The sequence below is a fragment of the Eulemur rufifrons genome, chromosome 18 (assembly GCF_041146395.1).
Source record: "Eulemur rufifrons isolate Redbay chromosome 18, OSU_ERuf_1, whole genome shotgun sequence".
Lineage (NCBI taxonomy): Eukaryota > Metazoa > Chordata > Mammalia > Primates > Lemuridae > Eulemur > Eulemur rufifrons.
This window is the reverse complement of record NC_091000.1, coordinates 69,861,942-69,878,467: the sequence shown is the minus strand read 5'-3', so window position 1 is coordinate 69,878,467 and position 16,526 is coordinate 69,861,942. Positions and strand designations below refer to the sequence as shown.

General features: G+C 54.0%; 1 protein-coding gene across 1 annotated transcript; it reads left to right on the top strand.

The window, feature by feature from the left end:
• Positions 1-6,675: 6,675 nt before the first annotated feature.
• FOXF2 (forkhead box F2) lies at positions 6,676-12,595 on the top strand. The gene is made up of 2 exons (XM_069493486.1): positions 6,676-8,237; positions 11,666-12,595. The coding sequence occupies exons 1-2, from the start codon at positions 7,055-7,057 to the stop codon at positions 11,827-11,829; spliced, it is 1,347 nt and encodes a 448-aa protein (XP_069349587.1). The 5' UTR covers positions 6,676-7,054; the 3' UTR covers positions 11,830-12,595.
• Positions 12,596-16,526: the final 3,931 nt, after the last annotated feature.

Here is a 16,526-nt window from a genome sequence, read left to right as displayed (position 1 = left end):
CCCAATGCCATGGTGTTAGGGGAGCAGGAGGAAGGGGCACACCTTCAGGCCAGCTTGCTCCGCTAGGAGTATTTTACCTTTACTTCATCTCCTTTAGGCTCCTACTAGTTTCTCAACCACCCTTGCTGTATGTGGTTTGCCTTGCTATAGATTTCTTTTCCAAGCCCCTACAGAAAACCTGTTCACCTCTCCCAAGTTGGAAGAGAGAGTTCGTGTGTGTGTGTGTGTGTGTGTGTGTGTAAGAGGGGTGCTTAAGGATGAGCCCGCTGAAGCCATCCCCAGAATCTGACCAGCTGAGAGCCGGGAGGACCAAGCCCCTGGCAGGCTGCATGCTTTCAGGCTGCAAAGCCCTCTGACTGCTCGAGGAGGAGCAGCCCTCAGAGATGCCCCAGCCTCAAAGAGGAGGCTGCCCTGGGGTCAGGAACCCCAACAGGGAACGAAGGGGAGAAGGACCCACAGTCCCAGGGACAACCTGGAGAGGCAGCTTTGGGGCCCAAACCCATCTAGGACTCGGGCTCCACGCAGGACCGAACACTGCCCTCTCGGGCCAGCCTCAGGAGCATTTCGCCCCCCAAGGCCCAGGGTTCCACCGAGGGTCTGTCTTCCTCCCTCCTGCGGCGGAGGATCAGCTGCCTTCCGCGACCGACCGCCAGGCTGGGGGGGAGGAGTAATGGGGGTGGGGACTCTCGAAAGGCAGCTCCTCCAAGGCGGCGTCTGGACGCCCCGAGGTCCCCAGTCGGCCTCTGGGCGCCGAGCACGTTTTATTTATCCCCACAGAGGATGCTGGAGGACAAAAGAAATATTTGGACGTCAGACCTGATTTATATTTTTGGAAGAGCTACGTTTCCTTTTCTGAAGAGAAGCGAGCGCGCCCCATATCCTGAGCTCGGCGGGAAGACTGGAGGGGAGTTTTGATGCTCCAGGAAGTTCATCTATCGCTGAGCGCGCAGGGCCCGGCGCCCCGCCGAGTTCGCTGCCCTTGGAGATATTTATTTATCTGGGGGGAAGGGAGGGCCGGAAAGAGGAGACCAGCTAGACAAGAGAAGAAAACCCGATCCGGGCTGGGTTGGGACCTTCAGGGTTCTTCTCCGTATGCGGGCGCGCAGCCGGCTGGCCTCGGGTCTCTGTCGGCCGCGCTTGGTTGGTGCCTTCCGCAGCCCTCAGCGGGCATCCTTCCGCGATCTGTGCGCGAAATGACCCCTCCAGCCCCTCGGGCGCTTCCCGGGTGGGCCCGGCCCGCACCCCGGCCCGCACCCCGGCCCGCACCCCGGCCCTGCTCAGCGTGCGACCAAGACCTAGCCCTCTGCCTCCCGAGCCTGGGAAGGCGGGACGCTAGGCCTCCCAAGGCCTGGGTCCACAGAGCAAGAGGCTTGCGGGTCCCTAGGCGACCCTAGGCCGCTGGCACCTCCGAGAGGGGCAGTGAAGATGTGCGGGGCTGGAGGGGTCCTCAGGGCTCCTGCGCTGCAGGCCGGTTCCCAAGACGCAACCTGGGTCCCACCGGTTCCCATCGCATCCGCATGTTCTGTCTTGCCACCTAAAGCATGGGGACTTCCCTTCCAGCAGCACAAGTGGACGCAAAATTAACGCGCTGACGAGCACCCACACTTGCTTCCCAGAGTGTGTGGCACAGGCTTCCTTACTTATTTTCTTTCGCCGCTGGGAGCCGCTCGGTCGGGCCTTCTCCCCCGCCCCCGCCCCCGCCCCCAGACACACAGACCAACTCTGTTCTAACCCAGGCCTCTTTTCTCTGTCCTTTTAGGCCATTGCCTTGTCCCTGCCATAGAAACCCTCTTCTCGAGCTCCACCCCCACCCGCCCTCTCGGCTTCTAACCGAAGCAGGCTGTAAGCGAAACGTAAGCCGGGCTTCTCCAGGTACTGCCGCATCTGCACCTGGGTCGGGGCCTGCGGGCCTGGCTCCCGGAAACATCCCAAGGTTTCAGTCTCCCAATCAAAGGGACGGGCCATCTCAGATTCTGAGAAGTGCGGAGATAGGATGAGAGGGGTCTGGTAGGTTAGACCCCTTTCTCCTCCCTCCCCAAGCACCCTCCGACCTGGCCAAGTGGGTCATCAGGTCATGCCTACCGCCAAACCCGGGAGATTGGGGGGCAGGGGGGAGCAGTTATCTGCGGATGTCTCAGGAAGGTGGCTATAAAAAGATCCGCGCCCGGGACACTAGTGCTTGGAGAGCGGAAGACTCTATCCAAATAAACATTTGGAATTGGGTGGCTGGTGTTCAGACCCGGAGGTCTGGGGGTTTCTGGACCCAGGGAGGACAGCAGATGCCAGGAGAGGTGTAAAATTCCCATTCCTCCCCACGTTCCTCTCTCCAGTCCCAACCTCATCGTGGCCTCCTTATGCTGTTTCCGTCTGCATTTTCTGTTGTAACTTGAAGTTGTCTCTGTGGCGTGCAGGCTGGTGCTTTTCCATCCTTTCCTCAAACACACTGACACCCCTAGGCCCCAGCACACAGTTCCCACCATCCACACTTAGGCCTTGCAGGAGTTGGAGGATCCTCTACACACATTAACTTTGTACCTAAACACAGGGCGCAAACAGTGGTCAGTTTCATACTGAATTGGGAAGAGACTCTCCTCGCCCAGGCCCAGGCGGAAGGAAGGGAGGGGAGCAGCGGGCGTGAACTGCCCTGAGGAGACATCTTAAATGGCGGTAAACATCTCAATCAAATGCGCCTCTCCCTCCTGTTGGTAACTGGTTTAGTCTAAGCCATTTCATGTAAAACCCACGAAGCAGAGGAAGCATGCTAAGAACATAAAATTTAAACCGCAATAATGAAGAGATTTCCTAGAATAAAATGCCAATTAGAACAAAATCGGAGAAACCCAAGCTTGCCCAAGTTCACATTCCCTTGAGCTGGAGCAGGGGTGGGACCTAAGGGTTTGGAGCAGGAAAGGAACCCACGGCCCAGACGGAGACAGCCACACAGGGATGGACGGGGATCCACGGCACCAGAGGCTATATATTTCTGGTTAACCCAGGAGTGCCTGGGATGATCTAGAAGAATCATTTAAATGAACCATAACTTTCCTTACCATTAAAAAAAAATCAAGATTTTTGTTGTTTATAGGGAGAGAAAGTCAGTGGAGAAGAGCTCACCGCCATAAGGAACCTCAGAGAGAGAGGGAATCCACCCTAAGTTAGGCTGTGTTTCAGAGACAAACACAACTTTCCTTTTAAACCCTGCCTGCTTACCAGAAATTAAGATATTCTTGACACAAATAAGGAATCTGAGATAATTTGTTATCACATGTATTCTTACTCAAGAGATTTGTGTAAATCAGTGATTAAAACAAAGCTCAGAGAGATTTTGCTATAACCTAACGGAAGGAACACTGAATTTGGAGTCCCAGGCCCAGACTACAGGCCAGCTTTGTCACTTGCCTTTGCGTGACTCCTAGCAAGTCTTCTGGTCTTTCTGAGCCTCAGTTTCTTCACCTCTAATGGGGGATGATGGTACCTGGGCCACATGGTAATGACCTGATGTGAATGGAATAGCTCATACCTGTGAAGTCTATAACAAACAGATGTAGGGCTCTAGTAATTCTAGACCTGGGTGGTCTCTGCCAGGGGAACAGTTTCCATAAGCAGAAGTGGGATCTCCAAGAAAGAGTTTTGGAGAGGTGCCTTCCTGCTCAGATAACTTAAGAAGGCCCCCAACCTCCACATCTGTCTGGAGTTCAGAAGCTACAGGGGCAGTATATAGACCCCTGGAGAGAAAGAAAGCTGCAAGTCTGCAGGCCTCCTCCTGGCTCTAACTAATCTCCAACACCTACCTGGCTGGGCCCCCATAACACTCACCAAACTGTAAGTGGAATTTCTTACCATTTTAGAAAGTTTAGGTAAAATGGATACCATTGTCACTTGGATGGAGAAGGAAGCCTTTAGAAAATCTCTCATAATTTAACCAGCTAAACTGGTAGAAGCCAAAAATATGTAGAATACAGGTTTTTAAAATGAGTATCTGTGGACCGCCTAAAACCCTACACAAAGTGGAAGTATTTTTCTGGACACAGAGTCTGTATCTTCCATCATATTATCAAAGAGACCCATGATCCCAATACTAGAAGCTACTGGCATAGAAGGCTATCGCTGATCCTGCCTGGATTTTAGGGCGAGTGCCTTTTATTCTTCAGTCTCTGGGTCCTAAAACCTTATAGGGCCTGCTCTTAAAGCACGTACTCCCTGAGATCCAACACACACAGAATTTCCAGGTGCAGAAAATCAGAGAAGTTCCATGGCTGAATGGCAATGATATTGACTTGCTTGTTGAAGTTCCCCCCAACCCACTGACCACAATTCCCCCTTACAAATGAGATGGTCTTCTTTCTTCTCCCCTGAGTTGATGCTCTTCTCACTTGAAAACACACACACACACTTACACACTGAACTCTATGTCAGTGGAGCTCCTTTTAGATACTATCTGGCCTTCCCCCCCACCCCCGCAGTTTCTATTTTATTTAAATAAATTATTTTAATTAAATAATTACTTAAAGCATTCGTTTAGTGAACACATTATATTTACTTCTATATTTACTTATTTTTAAATTATTCCACATAAAATGACAAATGGAGGCAAGAAAAAACAATATCATGAAATAGAGACCCATCCCCAAAAACCATTCACTAGTCAATCAGAAAGAAATTCTTAGAAAGTAGAAACAACTGAAAACGCCCTACCCCAACCCAATCAAAACATCCCATCCGGAAAAGAGCGACTTGTTTCTTTTTTCTATTGGAAATGAGTGGTAAACTGAGTTCGGCTTGGCGGTGTTTTCTTAGCTGACTCTGGGCTACAATCAAGCCATTTTCGGACACATTCCCATGTAGGTACCAGGGGTGCTCTGGAGGAAGCTGTCGACGCCTGTTCAGCTAATTTAGGTTTGCTTTGTCTAATTACTGTGGAGCTTAGGAAAAAGGAGCCGGCTCAGGGCAGTAAACTGACACTCGGTCTCCGTGTGTGGTATCCAGGCAGGGTTTGATGGAAAAAGCCTGCTTCCACTCAACTTCAGGTCACTGTCTGGGGCCAGCCCCGGCCCAGCCCCCTCCCACCTCTCCCTCCCCACCCCGCCCTCTCCTCTGTGCCTACAGACCCTTCAGCTCACTCAGCCAGGAGCAGTCCCTGGAGCACTACAGGGACACTGAAAGCCAGTGCCAGCCTCAAGGGGCCTGCCTCAGCTCTGTCCCACCAAAGCTCTTTGCTTCTTGCCTCCCTCCAGATCCCTGCACAAATCTCCCTTTCTCTCGCCTCCCCCATCTCCCCAGCACACACACCCTGTGCCTTGGTCCTTTCAGGGGAGACGCAGCGGTGCGCCCCGCTCTGCCTCCCATTTGGTCCTCTGGTCTGCAGCGCCTCCTCTCCAGCCCTCCCCTCGGCCCTTGTGTGGCCCCACCAGTCCCAGCCTCCCGCTCTCCTCCCTCTCCCCAGCCCCTAGCCCTGCGCAGACTACATTTCCCCGCACGTGTAATCCAATCACTAACTGTCGGGTCTCATTGGAAATGATTTCTCCCCAGGGTACATCTCTCTCTCTCCTCTCTCTCTCTCTCTCTCTCTCTCTCTCTCGGAGCCTGACTCGTACTTAGAGAGGAATTGGCCACAACTGGGGTGACGTGACGAGTTCTCGGATAGAAGTTAGCTTAGAGATGGTACATTTTTTTGGTGGGCAATGTTGAGACTGGGGATGTAAACCTAGTGACAGTTGCACACCCCTTCCGGACTGAATATAAATACGGCTATCTCGCTTATCTCGGGGTCGGCCTTCTTTTTGCATTTTTTTCCCTACAAAACACGAAGTGGAAAATGAAAAGTGGAAGCGAATGCAAACTTGAGTCCTGTATGACCCAGGTTTCCAGAGTCTGTAAAACTTGGCCTAGGTTTCTCGGTCCAAATCCCTCTGCTCAAAGTTCGCAAACGTCAGTGAATGTCTGGGGACCCGCAACACTGCTCCCACACCCGGCGCTCTCCCTCTACTGACAATTGTCGCGAAACCTGCAGGCCCTGCCAGAAAGGGAGGATTGGCGCGTTACCTTTGGGCGTCTGGCACCCCGGCGTGCGGCTGAGGGCGGCAACGTCTAAACGAAGTTGACAGATGGAGTCAATGCGGGCACTGGGGAAGGCGGCTTAGGAGGGTCCGGTGGCGGCACCGGCCGCAGCACCGCTCCGCCTGGGCTGGGCCAAGACAAGTGGGGAGGGGAGGTGGGGGAGGGGGAGAGAAGAGGCTGGGGAGGAGAGAGGCGGAGGTGGGTCCACTGGTGGGGGGGCCCTCTAGTTTCTGGAACCAGAAGCCCGGGCTGCTGCAAGGGATAAAGAGAAGGAAGATTTCACAAAGTCAGAGGTGGTCGAGTTTGGCTAGGGGTGGGGGTCCTCCTTAGCAAAACGTTAGTCCGCGATTTGCCTCTGTTAGAAAGAGGCTGGGTGGGGGAAAGGGAAAGAGGCCGAGAGAGGAATTAAAAGCCGAAGAGGACCCTGCGAGCTAGGACCACGATAAGAGAGGGCGCCGGCCGCCAGGTTGGGAGGGGGAGGAGTGAGCGCGGCGGCCGAGCGCGCCCTCCCCGCCGCAGCGCGACGCGAGGAGGGGGCAGGGGGGAGGGGGAGGGGGGAGGGAGGGAGCAGGGGAGGGAGGCCGGGGGAGGGAGCGGGAGGGAGGAAGTCCGAGAGACAGAGCGAGGAGCTCTCCTGAAGGGAGACGTCGGGCTCGTCCCCGGGGTCCGGGCCGAGGTCCCAGCTCGCGGGCGCAGTTGCCCGGCGTCCGGCCACCTCGGCTCCGCGGCCTGGGAGGCCGTTGCGCAAGGCAGGGGCCCGAGGCTCGGGCAGTGATGCGCCGGGCGTTGCCTCCAGCCCGCCGCCGCCGCCGCCGCCGCCAGAAGCCCCAGAGAAGCTGAGGGAGGCGACGCCGAAGCGCTGGCCCGGAGTGGCCACGGCTGCAGCCCGGGCGGCGGGCTAGGGCGCACGCCCGGCTTCTGGGCCGACCCCGCTCCGGCGCCTCCGCTCCCGGCCCGGGGCTTGCCCCCGCGGCCCGGCCTCGCTCGCAGGTCCCAGATGACCACCGAGGGCGGGCCGCCGCCGCCCCCGCCGCGCCCGCCGCCCGCCCCGCTCCGCCGTGCGTGCAGCCCGGCCCCCGGCGCGCTCCAGGCCGCCCTGATGAGCCCGCCGCCTGCAGCGGCCGCCGCCGCCCTGGAGACCACCTCGTCGTCGTCGTCCTCCGCCTCCTGCGCCTCGTCCTCGTCCTCCTCCAACTCGGCCAGCGCCCCCTCGGCCGCCTGCAAGAGCGCGGGTAGTGGCGGCGGCGCGGGCGCGGGAAGCGGGGCCACCAAGAAGGCGAGCTCGGGGCTGCGGCGGCCAGAGAAGCCGCCCTACTCGTACATCGCGCTCATCGTCATGGCCATCCAGAGCTCGCCCAGCAAGCGCCTGACGCTCAGCGAGATCTACCAGTTCCTGCAGGCGCGCTTCCCCTTCTTCCGCGGCGCCTACCAGGGCTGGAAGAACTCCGTGCGCCACAACCTCTCGCTCAACGAGTGCTTCATCAAGCTGCCCAAGGGGCTCGGGCGGCCCGGCAAGGGCCACTACTGGACCATCGACCCGGCCAGCGAGTTCATGTTCGAGGAGGGCTCGTTCCGCCGCCGGCCGCGCGGCTTCAGGCGGAAGTGCCAGGCGCTCAAGCCCATGTACCACCGCGTGGTGAGCGGCTTGGGCTTTGGGGCCTCGCTGCTGCCCCAGGGCTTCGACTTCCAGGCGCCTCCGTCGGCGCCGCTGGGCTGCCACGGCCAGGGCGGCTATGGCGGCCTCGACATGATGCCCGCGGGCTATGACGCCGGCGCGGGCGCCCCGAGCCACGCTCACCCCCACCACCATCACCACCACCACGTCCCGCACATGTCGCCCAACCCGGGCTCCACCTACATGGCCAGCTGCCCGGTGCCCGCAGGGCCCGGGGGCGTCGGTGCGGCCGGCGGTGGCGGCGGCGGCGGGGACTACGGCCCAGACAGCAGCAGCAGCCCAGTGCCCTCGTCCCCGGCCATGGCGAGCGCCATCGAGTGCCACTCACCCTACACGAGCCCTGCGGCGCACTGGAGCTCGCCCGGCGCCTCGCCTTACCTCAAGCAGCCGCCCACCCTGACGCCAAGCAGCAACCCGGCGGCCTCTGCAGGCCTGCACTCCAGCATGTCCTCCTACTCTCTGGAGCAGAGCTACTTGCACCAGAACGCCCGCGAAGAACTCTCAGGTAACGCAGTGCGCCCAGGAGCGGCCCGCTGGGGGCGTCGCTGCCAGGCCTCCAGACCCCGCGCCTACTGCCAGTCCCACCCGGACGCAGCAGTCTGGGGTCCAAGGGCACTGGGAGAAACTGATGCTGGGGGAAGCTAACACTTTATTCATGGGGGTGGGGATCAGGGTCTTACTGTCCTCCCAAGTACCCCGTGGTCAGGAGCCTGGCCTCCAGAATTGCCCGGCTGCTAGGAAGATGGTGCAAAGTCGCCCGCCTTGCTGGGGTGGATGGACTAACTGCAGGTCTCCCATTTCGAGCCTGACTTAGCTTTGACTGAAGGCATTTGGCCTTTGGGGCCCTTAGCCAAGGAGCTATGTCTAGTTTCTTTTGTCCTTTTTAAAAAAGTTTGTTTGCTATACTTTTGTATGTTCTGTATGCTGAGGTGTGAGTGGAGAGTTTTTAGCTGGGCAAGTGTTGTGAGGAGGGAAAGGGAAGAGCCCAGAGGAAAGCAGAGTGGGGTCCCAGGATCTTTCACTACAGGGACATATTGTGGGTGGAGAGGGATACTCAGTTGTTGAGTAATCTCCTCCCGCCTCTGCCCCCAACAGTGAACCCACAGTGATGACACCCCACTCTGTCCTAGGCAGCAGGACTTGAGGGCCCTGATGTGACTCCTCTGGGAAGTGTGCCTGCCCTTTGGGTGCCACTTGTTCTGTGGCTGGTTTAAATCGTGTTGATCGCAGACTATGAAAATGTATTGACTTGCTAGAGGTGGTGAAAGGTGGGAGGGGATCATGGGGGTGGAGAAAGGAATTTGAATATTTGGCTGGGTTTATCTGGAGAATGGAGATGCACCCTTACATTAAACCCCTCCAAAGCCCCCACGGGCTGTAGATTGAAGTCAGGCTAGCCTTCGAGACAAAGGCAAGGGCCCAAGATGCTCTATCACACTTACACACTTACCTCCCACAGCAGTTAGAAAACCGTTGAAGGATGATGCATATTTTCTATATAATGTTCGTGAGTTGGTGAGCAACAGGAGCATGGGGACAAAGGAAGCTCAAAAATGTGCAGAAGATGTTGGTTCCCTGGACGGTGAAATTTCCCAAATAGGCCTTTTAAATGTGGGTCTCAGAGGTTAACTAAACAAAGACAGTCTCGGCAGGACCACACCGGAGAGGATTTTAGCCTGACTTAACCCACTGAGAGTGAAGTCTTGTTCAATTTTATGGGAATTTCTCCAAGTAACCAATACAGGCGCCCTCCCCTCTTATTTTTGTATCCCCTCGGGCTGGCTTGTCAATCACACACACCCGCAGGCCCCATGGCCACACTCGCCTCCTTCCCTTCTCGCAGCCCTCTCCAGACAGGCCCTTCTCAACTTCAGCCTAGACTCTGAGGCCTCACAGCCGCAGCGAAACAGTACTTTAAGAAGAAAAAACGCAGGAAAGAGACTCCCTGACCTTTCTTCGAGGCCACCCTCGCCCCACTCCACACACTAAGTGCACGCACAAGCCCCCCAGAGAGTCGGGGATCTGGAAATGCGACTCTGCCTTGGAAAGGATGACAACTCCGCACCCCTGCCCACTGGCCTGCTGCGGCTGGCCTTCCCCCGAGCCTCGCACGAACTCCCGGCCGAACCTCCGAGTGCTCCGGAGGCTACGGCTGGGGCCTGACGCCCGACCGGGACGCTCTGCCCCCTCCTTCCTCACCCTCTTGCTCCTTCCCCTCTTGAATACCTCCGCCCCCCTTCACACTCTCTCTTTCTCTCTCTCTCTCATGCCCCTGTTGGCATCTCTTGGGGGGCCTGAGGCGGGGGCTCCCAGGGAGCCGGCCGGTGCGGAGGCCCTTTGGGGCCGTCCCCCAGCACACCGCCCAGCGCACGCACTCACACCCAGCACCCGCTTCTTCCCCAGCACACCCGCCGCGCCGATCCCTCCCACTCCTGTGCGGGGTCGCCTAGGCCAGGCCCGACCTGCGCTCTTCATTAATCCCTGGGAGCGTTTTAGAAAGGAGCGCGGACTCTTAACGTCCCGCCCGGCACATCAAAGCACCGACGGCAGCCTTCGGTCTACAGGTGTGAGTGCAGGCTCTCTGTGCTGCCGAGACCTGCCATGTTGTGGTCCGGGAATTGGCAGCAGGACGTGCTTTAACGCGATGAGCGAACGCACCTGTGTGCAGAGTGGCACGCGTGTGCCAGTTGCTGCTTTATTAGAGCAGCGCAGCGCATACTAGGTTAGGTGTTAGCGGGCAATAAAGTAGGCTGGGTCACTGGCCACTGAGTAGCCTGGTCGTTCCCTAAATGTTGGGACCCGAACCGGCCAAGGCAACCGCAACCGAAGCAGGGCCCGAGGTCCTCTGCCCCGGCCGGCCGACGGGTACAGCTTTCTTGCACTGAAAAAGCGAATCTGGCCCAGCACAAGTGTGCGTTTTATGATCCCCACACCGCTGGTGTGACTAGAAAAGACCCAGGCGAACTGGCTTAACCCAGCCAGTAGCAGAGAGGGGCCCTGGTCCAGGAGATGCCTGAGCCCAGCAACCGGTCACCCCAGGCCGACTGCGCCTCGGGGCCAGGAGGCCCCAGAAAGCAAAAGCGGGAGGCGGGTTGGGCGCCGAACAGCCTGGCTAAGGCCCTGGGCGGAGGAGCCACCGGAGGGAGTGGGCGACAGGCCGTCTCTGTGCTTCCGCAGCTGGGGCTCTCTCAGGGACTCCCCCGTGCTGCGGGATGCCTTGGACTGAAGGGCACTTCTCTTCGCCCTGAAGTCCTGGCTTCTCTAGACTAAGCCTGAGACCTTGGGAACCTAACGAGATGCCTGCAGAAGGAAAAGAGAGGTGCGCTTTTATTTCCTATCCCTTTCTCTTGTGATGAGGTTGTTTCTATCACCCTCTTTGGGCACAGGTAATATCCCTCTGCACCTGTTACTCAAACCGGGCTAGTTGGAAAATAAGGCTCAAAACAAGCCGTGAAGGTGGCAGTGGTGTTTCTGGGGCAGGGTGCTTGGTGCTCCCTGCAGCGGGAGCTCAGGCCTGCACAGGCCAGGAGCTCTGCACTGAGGAACCCGGCCAGAGTCTGGGTGTTGTTCCTGCTGCGGCAGCCCATCCTGAGATTAAAGTACTGACCCCAGCCGCAGAGAGTAATATTTGAATTCAGGGACATAAGCACCCCCCTTGTGGGGAACTTGCTCTGTATCTGTGTGTGCACAGCATGGACAAGAGACAAAGCATGATGAGTCCGAGTTGTCCGATGACCTAGGGTTGGAAACTTTGAGACATTGGCTGGAGCTAGGTTTTGTCAACCAGTTTGATAGTAATGTGCCAAAAGAAACGCCAGCACCTTTTGTCTTGAGTCAAAATCGGTCTCAATGAATTGAAATTTTAAATATAATATACCCAGTCATCAGCTGGACGATTTTGTTTCTGAAAAATCTTTGTCTTTCTTCTTTCAGTGGGACTGCCTCGTTACCAGCATCACTCCGCTCCAGTGTGTGACAGGAAAGATTTTGTCCTCAATTTCAACGGCATTTCTTCTTTCCACCCCTCAGCTAGCGGGTCGTACTATCACCATCACCACCAGAGCGTCTGTCAGGACATTAAGCCCTGTGTCATGTGAATGGAGGCCCTGCCGAGGAGGCCCTCCCCTCTCCTGTCCTGCCCTTGGTGGGGCAGATAGGAGCTGGGACAGACTCACGTAACGTGCATGCAGATAGCAGGAAGTAGCACACCCGTCACTTACCCACAATGCCCAGGAGAGCCTCGTTCACCATTGTTTGCCGACCCGCTGGCAGAGGGACAGACCTTGGCAAGGTAATGCCCCAAATCTGAACACCTGCAGGCTCCCAGATGAGGGTGAGAGTGAACTGAGATGGTAGAAATTACCACGTGTAAAACATGAACATGCAACTCTGGGATCTTCCTTGCCTTCAGTAATCAGGGTCTCAAAAAAAGCAGACAAGTTGTTTGTGTGTGTGTGTGTGTGTGTGTGTGTGTCTGTCTATGAAAACTTGTGTGCTTTTCAAAAAGGCAGTGCTAAGCACAAGATTTCAAAAAGCCTCATAGTGTCGCCTGGCTAAGTAGGAGACTTTTGTTTCCCCCTGAACAATACGTTTGGAAACAGGTGCCAAAGAACATTACTAAGAAAATATTTAGAAACAATGTGTCTAGTTTAAAAAAGTGGTCTTCAGTATTGTGACAATACAACATTTTTACAAGGTTGTTTTCTATCACCATATTTTAAAGATATTTTTATGATCTTCGTGTATACTCACACTTGGCTTGTATTTTAAAAGGAGGATATATTTGCACTTCTGTATACTTTTACAGTTTGCCAAAATATTTTGATGTAAAATTTTTTCAATAAAATGTATATAACAAATAGTTGTTTTAGGGCCTGATTTCCTCTGCGGGCACCCTTGGAGAAATCTGTGGCGGTCCTAGTCCTCACCAGGCGGCGGTGCAACTCTACACTGCCCCCGCCCCACGGTGCATAATTGACGTGGTGTGGGGTCTGTGCCTGAGTAACACAGGCCAGGTTCTGATTGTGGGTCTTCTCAGGAGAGAAAAAGAAGGAACGTTTTCTGTTATTTCTTTCTTTACTTCACCCTAGCTTTTTCTGGCTAAACAAAAACCAGAAGGTGAAACTAACTTAAAAGAAAACCAGGCAAAATAATGAGAGGCAAGGGTTTGATTTGAGGAAACCAAGTTTTGGTGCCCCTTTTGTTTTCTTTCCTGTGCCCAGGGAGAGTTCTGCCCTTTGCCCTTTCCTCTTCCCCACGCTGGTGGGGAGGCAGATGTGGGGCACAGTAGGAGGCCCCCACCGCAGCCCCCACCGCAGCTCCCCTGCTCTGGGCTTCGCAGCCTGGGGAGGATTAGGGGCCGGAGGAACGAGTCCGCTTCCCGCTTCCCGCTTGGCCGAGGAAGTTTGGCTACGGGTGGGGAAAGGTCTGAAAAGTGGTAGTGGGGGAGGTCTGCTGAATATAGTAAGCAGTCTCTGAGCCTGGGGGGTTGAAACTTCCTTGGAGAATTTAAGACAGAAGCTGGACCCCCCTCCACACACACACACAAACACACGGCTGCTGACTGTCCTCACCCTCCAGCTGAGAGCCTGCCGGCCCTGCCTAGCAGCTGTACCCACCAACCTCCTTCCTCCCTGATCTCTCCGCACTCCTTCCCCTTAACAAGGGATTTGATGGTTTTCCCTCAAGGATCCCTCAGCCCCTTTTCCCTTTCTTGCTAGGTTTCCCAAGCATGAGTGTTACAGGCAGAGCTGGTGAGCTCTCTGTTAGACAGAGACAACACAGACCAAGCAGGCAGGAGGGCTGTTTCCCACCCAGCCCACCTTCTATCTGGCCAGCCCTTCAAACTCTCCGGCGGTGTCAGCCACCATAGGTCTGAGCAGGGACAGAAATTCTCAACCACAATTATGCTGTGGTGGTCCTCTCCAGCTCAGGGCTGCAGCTTTATTTTTTGTTTTTATTTTTTATTTTATTTTTTTTTTATTTTTTTGCGTTTTCTTTCCTGAATGAAACATTCACCTTTGTCTCTCATTCCCTAAAAGGTCTTTCTGGCAATCAATCACCAGGCACTTAATACCACTCAGGAGGTATCTCATCCCCGTGCGTTTTGTATTCCAAGTGAATTTCAGTCCAACGACAGTCTCATAAGTAAAATATCTTGTTTCAAAAAGTCTTAACCATGTTCCTAATCATTCCTTAGGCTTCCTTCCTATAGTTTCCAAAATTAAGCAGTGATTTAAACATTTTTTTGTCTCTCCATTATCGTATTTACAGTGAAATAGGGCCTTTTTTTTTTTCTTTTATAGTGAGCTACTCGGGGGCCTGCTATAAATTATGAAGTCAGTTTCAGAGTTTGCTCCGACCACAGTGCTGTGTTTACATTCCTTCCGAGGCAGCCGGCATGGTCGTAATTTATATCCTAAACACTTGAACGTAACTTGTTTATACAGAGAATGACAGGACCTCAAAGACGAAAGCTCCGCGTCTGTCCGGCTGGCCGCGTTGGGCGGCCCGGCGCGCCCCCTGGCGGCGGGAGCGGACCTGCGCGGGGGTCGCGGTTCCCGCCAGCGGGGCCAGAGCTTCACAGAGCACCGCGCTTGGCGGCGCTTGGTGGCGCTTTCCCAACAGGCGCATCCCTAAGTGTCTCGCTCTCAGGAATTATGCTTTCCAGTTTCAGCAAATATTTTTGCTGTTTTCTATTTTACTCTTTCCATCTCATGTCTCATCCTAAAACCAGATCAAGATGCAGTAACAACAGGCCTGACCATACTTAGTAGGTGCTAAAATCCCGACTTGCTACTTTTATTTCTAGATTTCTCCCCAAACAAGGGAGAATTTGTTTTGTTTCCCTTTGAGTCAAAACTGCTTCTCTCCTAACTGCTCCTCCCTCAAAAACACATAGGTACACGGACACATTTACATTTACCTCTCTCTCTCTTTTTTTTTTTTTTTGTTGTTGTTGTTGTTTTGTTGTTGTTGTTGTTGTTGTTGTTTTTGAGGAACGGGAGAAAGTGCTTAGCTTTAACTGTTGCCCAAATGTTAGTGATTCATTCTAACACAAGTGTTGCAGTGTCTTTAGAGGTGAAAATAAACGAACTGATCCAACTGGGGGTCAATGCCTCAACTATTTTTTTTTTTTTTTGGTCAAATGTATTTTGAGCTTAGAGTTTCTGCTCATTGGCAGAATAAAGTGATATATGAAAAGACCTTGCATTGTTTTGTGTAAGAATTACTGGGTTTTGTTCATGTGTTCAATTAGGGCTATATAAATAAAGAAGGAAGAAACCAGGTAAATGCTGAGCATGGATGGACCAAGTGCTGGCACTGTGATCATCTTATTACGCCTCATGTGGTTCTCTTATTTAATCCGTTCAGTATCTCTGTGATCTGAGGATTTTGATTTTATTTACAGATCTGTACCAGGTCTTGGCTTTCAGGGGTTTGCCCCATGTCTTCTGATGTCAGGTCATTCCATGCCTCCCCCCAACTTGCCTGTAAGAACTCTGCACCTGACGCTGCAGGCATGTGACAGGTGGCACTCTAAAGCAGCACTTCTCAAACTTGAGTGCACATCAGAATCATCTGGAGGACTTGTTAAACAGGCTATGGCGTCCACCCCCAGTTTCTGATTCAGTGAGCCTAGGATTGGGCTCAAGAATTTGTATTCCTAATAAATTCCCAGGTGATGATGTTGGTCCAGGGATCACGCTTTGAAAACCACAGCTCTAGAAAGGCAGTTGGAATTATACATATTTTTATAGGTTCCGATGAGTAGGTATTAAGGTTAGCCCACTAATTAATTAAGCAAGGATCTAAAAAAGTTTTTGAAATAGTTTGTCTGTCCAAATGCCTCTGTGATTGATTACTGGCCCCTGGGAAAATGCAAGGCCTAATTTTGAGCCCCATGCCAGAAAGTAGGACCTCCCATTTTTATTCAAAGTAAGGAAGCTTCTTGTTTTTTGTAATAGACATTGCAAAGAACAGTCAGGTAGAATCACTAAAGTCCACCTGCCTCAGTGAAACAGTAAGTCTGGTACTTGCACACAGCAGCTACATTGGAATTCTCCAAACAGAAGGAGGTGGCCATTGGAGCAGGCAGGAAAAAAAATTCTCTTATGGGTTATAAGGCTTTTGAGGGTGGAACAGAGAGAGGGCAAAGAAAGGGGGCTGTAGTCTCAGAGTACAGCAATGGTGATCCCCAGACAGAACCCCAGTGGGGGAGGGAGAGAGACTTAGGTAGGGAGAGATGGAGACAGAGAGAGAGAAACATAGGCAGAGAGAGAGAGAGAGAAAGGAAGAAAGAGGTGACAGGGAGAAGAAGGGAGGTAGAGGGAAAGAGAGAGGAAGAAGGGGAAGGGAGGGAGGGAGGCAGAGAGATAGAGAGAGGAGAAGAGGGGAGAGGGGAAGGAACATACAGGGGAGAGAGAGAGAGAGAAAGAAAGAGGAAGAGGAAGGGAGAGAGAGAAGAGAAAGGGAGAAAGGGAGGAAGAGGAAAAGAGAGAAAGGGAGAGAGGGAGGGAGAGAAAAGGTCTAGGGAGGAGCCTAAAACTATTTCCTTCGCTGCTGCCCCAGGGAGCAGGAGTCCTGAACGCCGGATTCCTGTCCCATTCTCTCTCCAGGTCTCTGGTGCCAGTGCTTTGGCAGAAAGGCCCAGGGACTTCTGTTTTACTTGGCTTCTGCCTGAATCCTGGGGAAGTAAGTGAATTCTCTAGTTGTACATGCTCAAATTTTCTGAACTACTGCAGCAACTTCTCGAGAATTTAGGGAGAATAATCTAGACTTACATTTTAGAAAG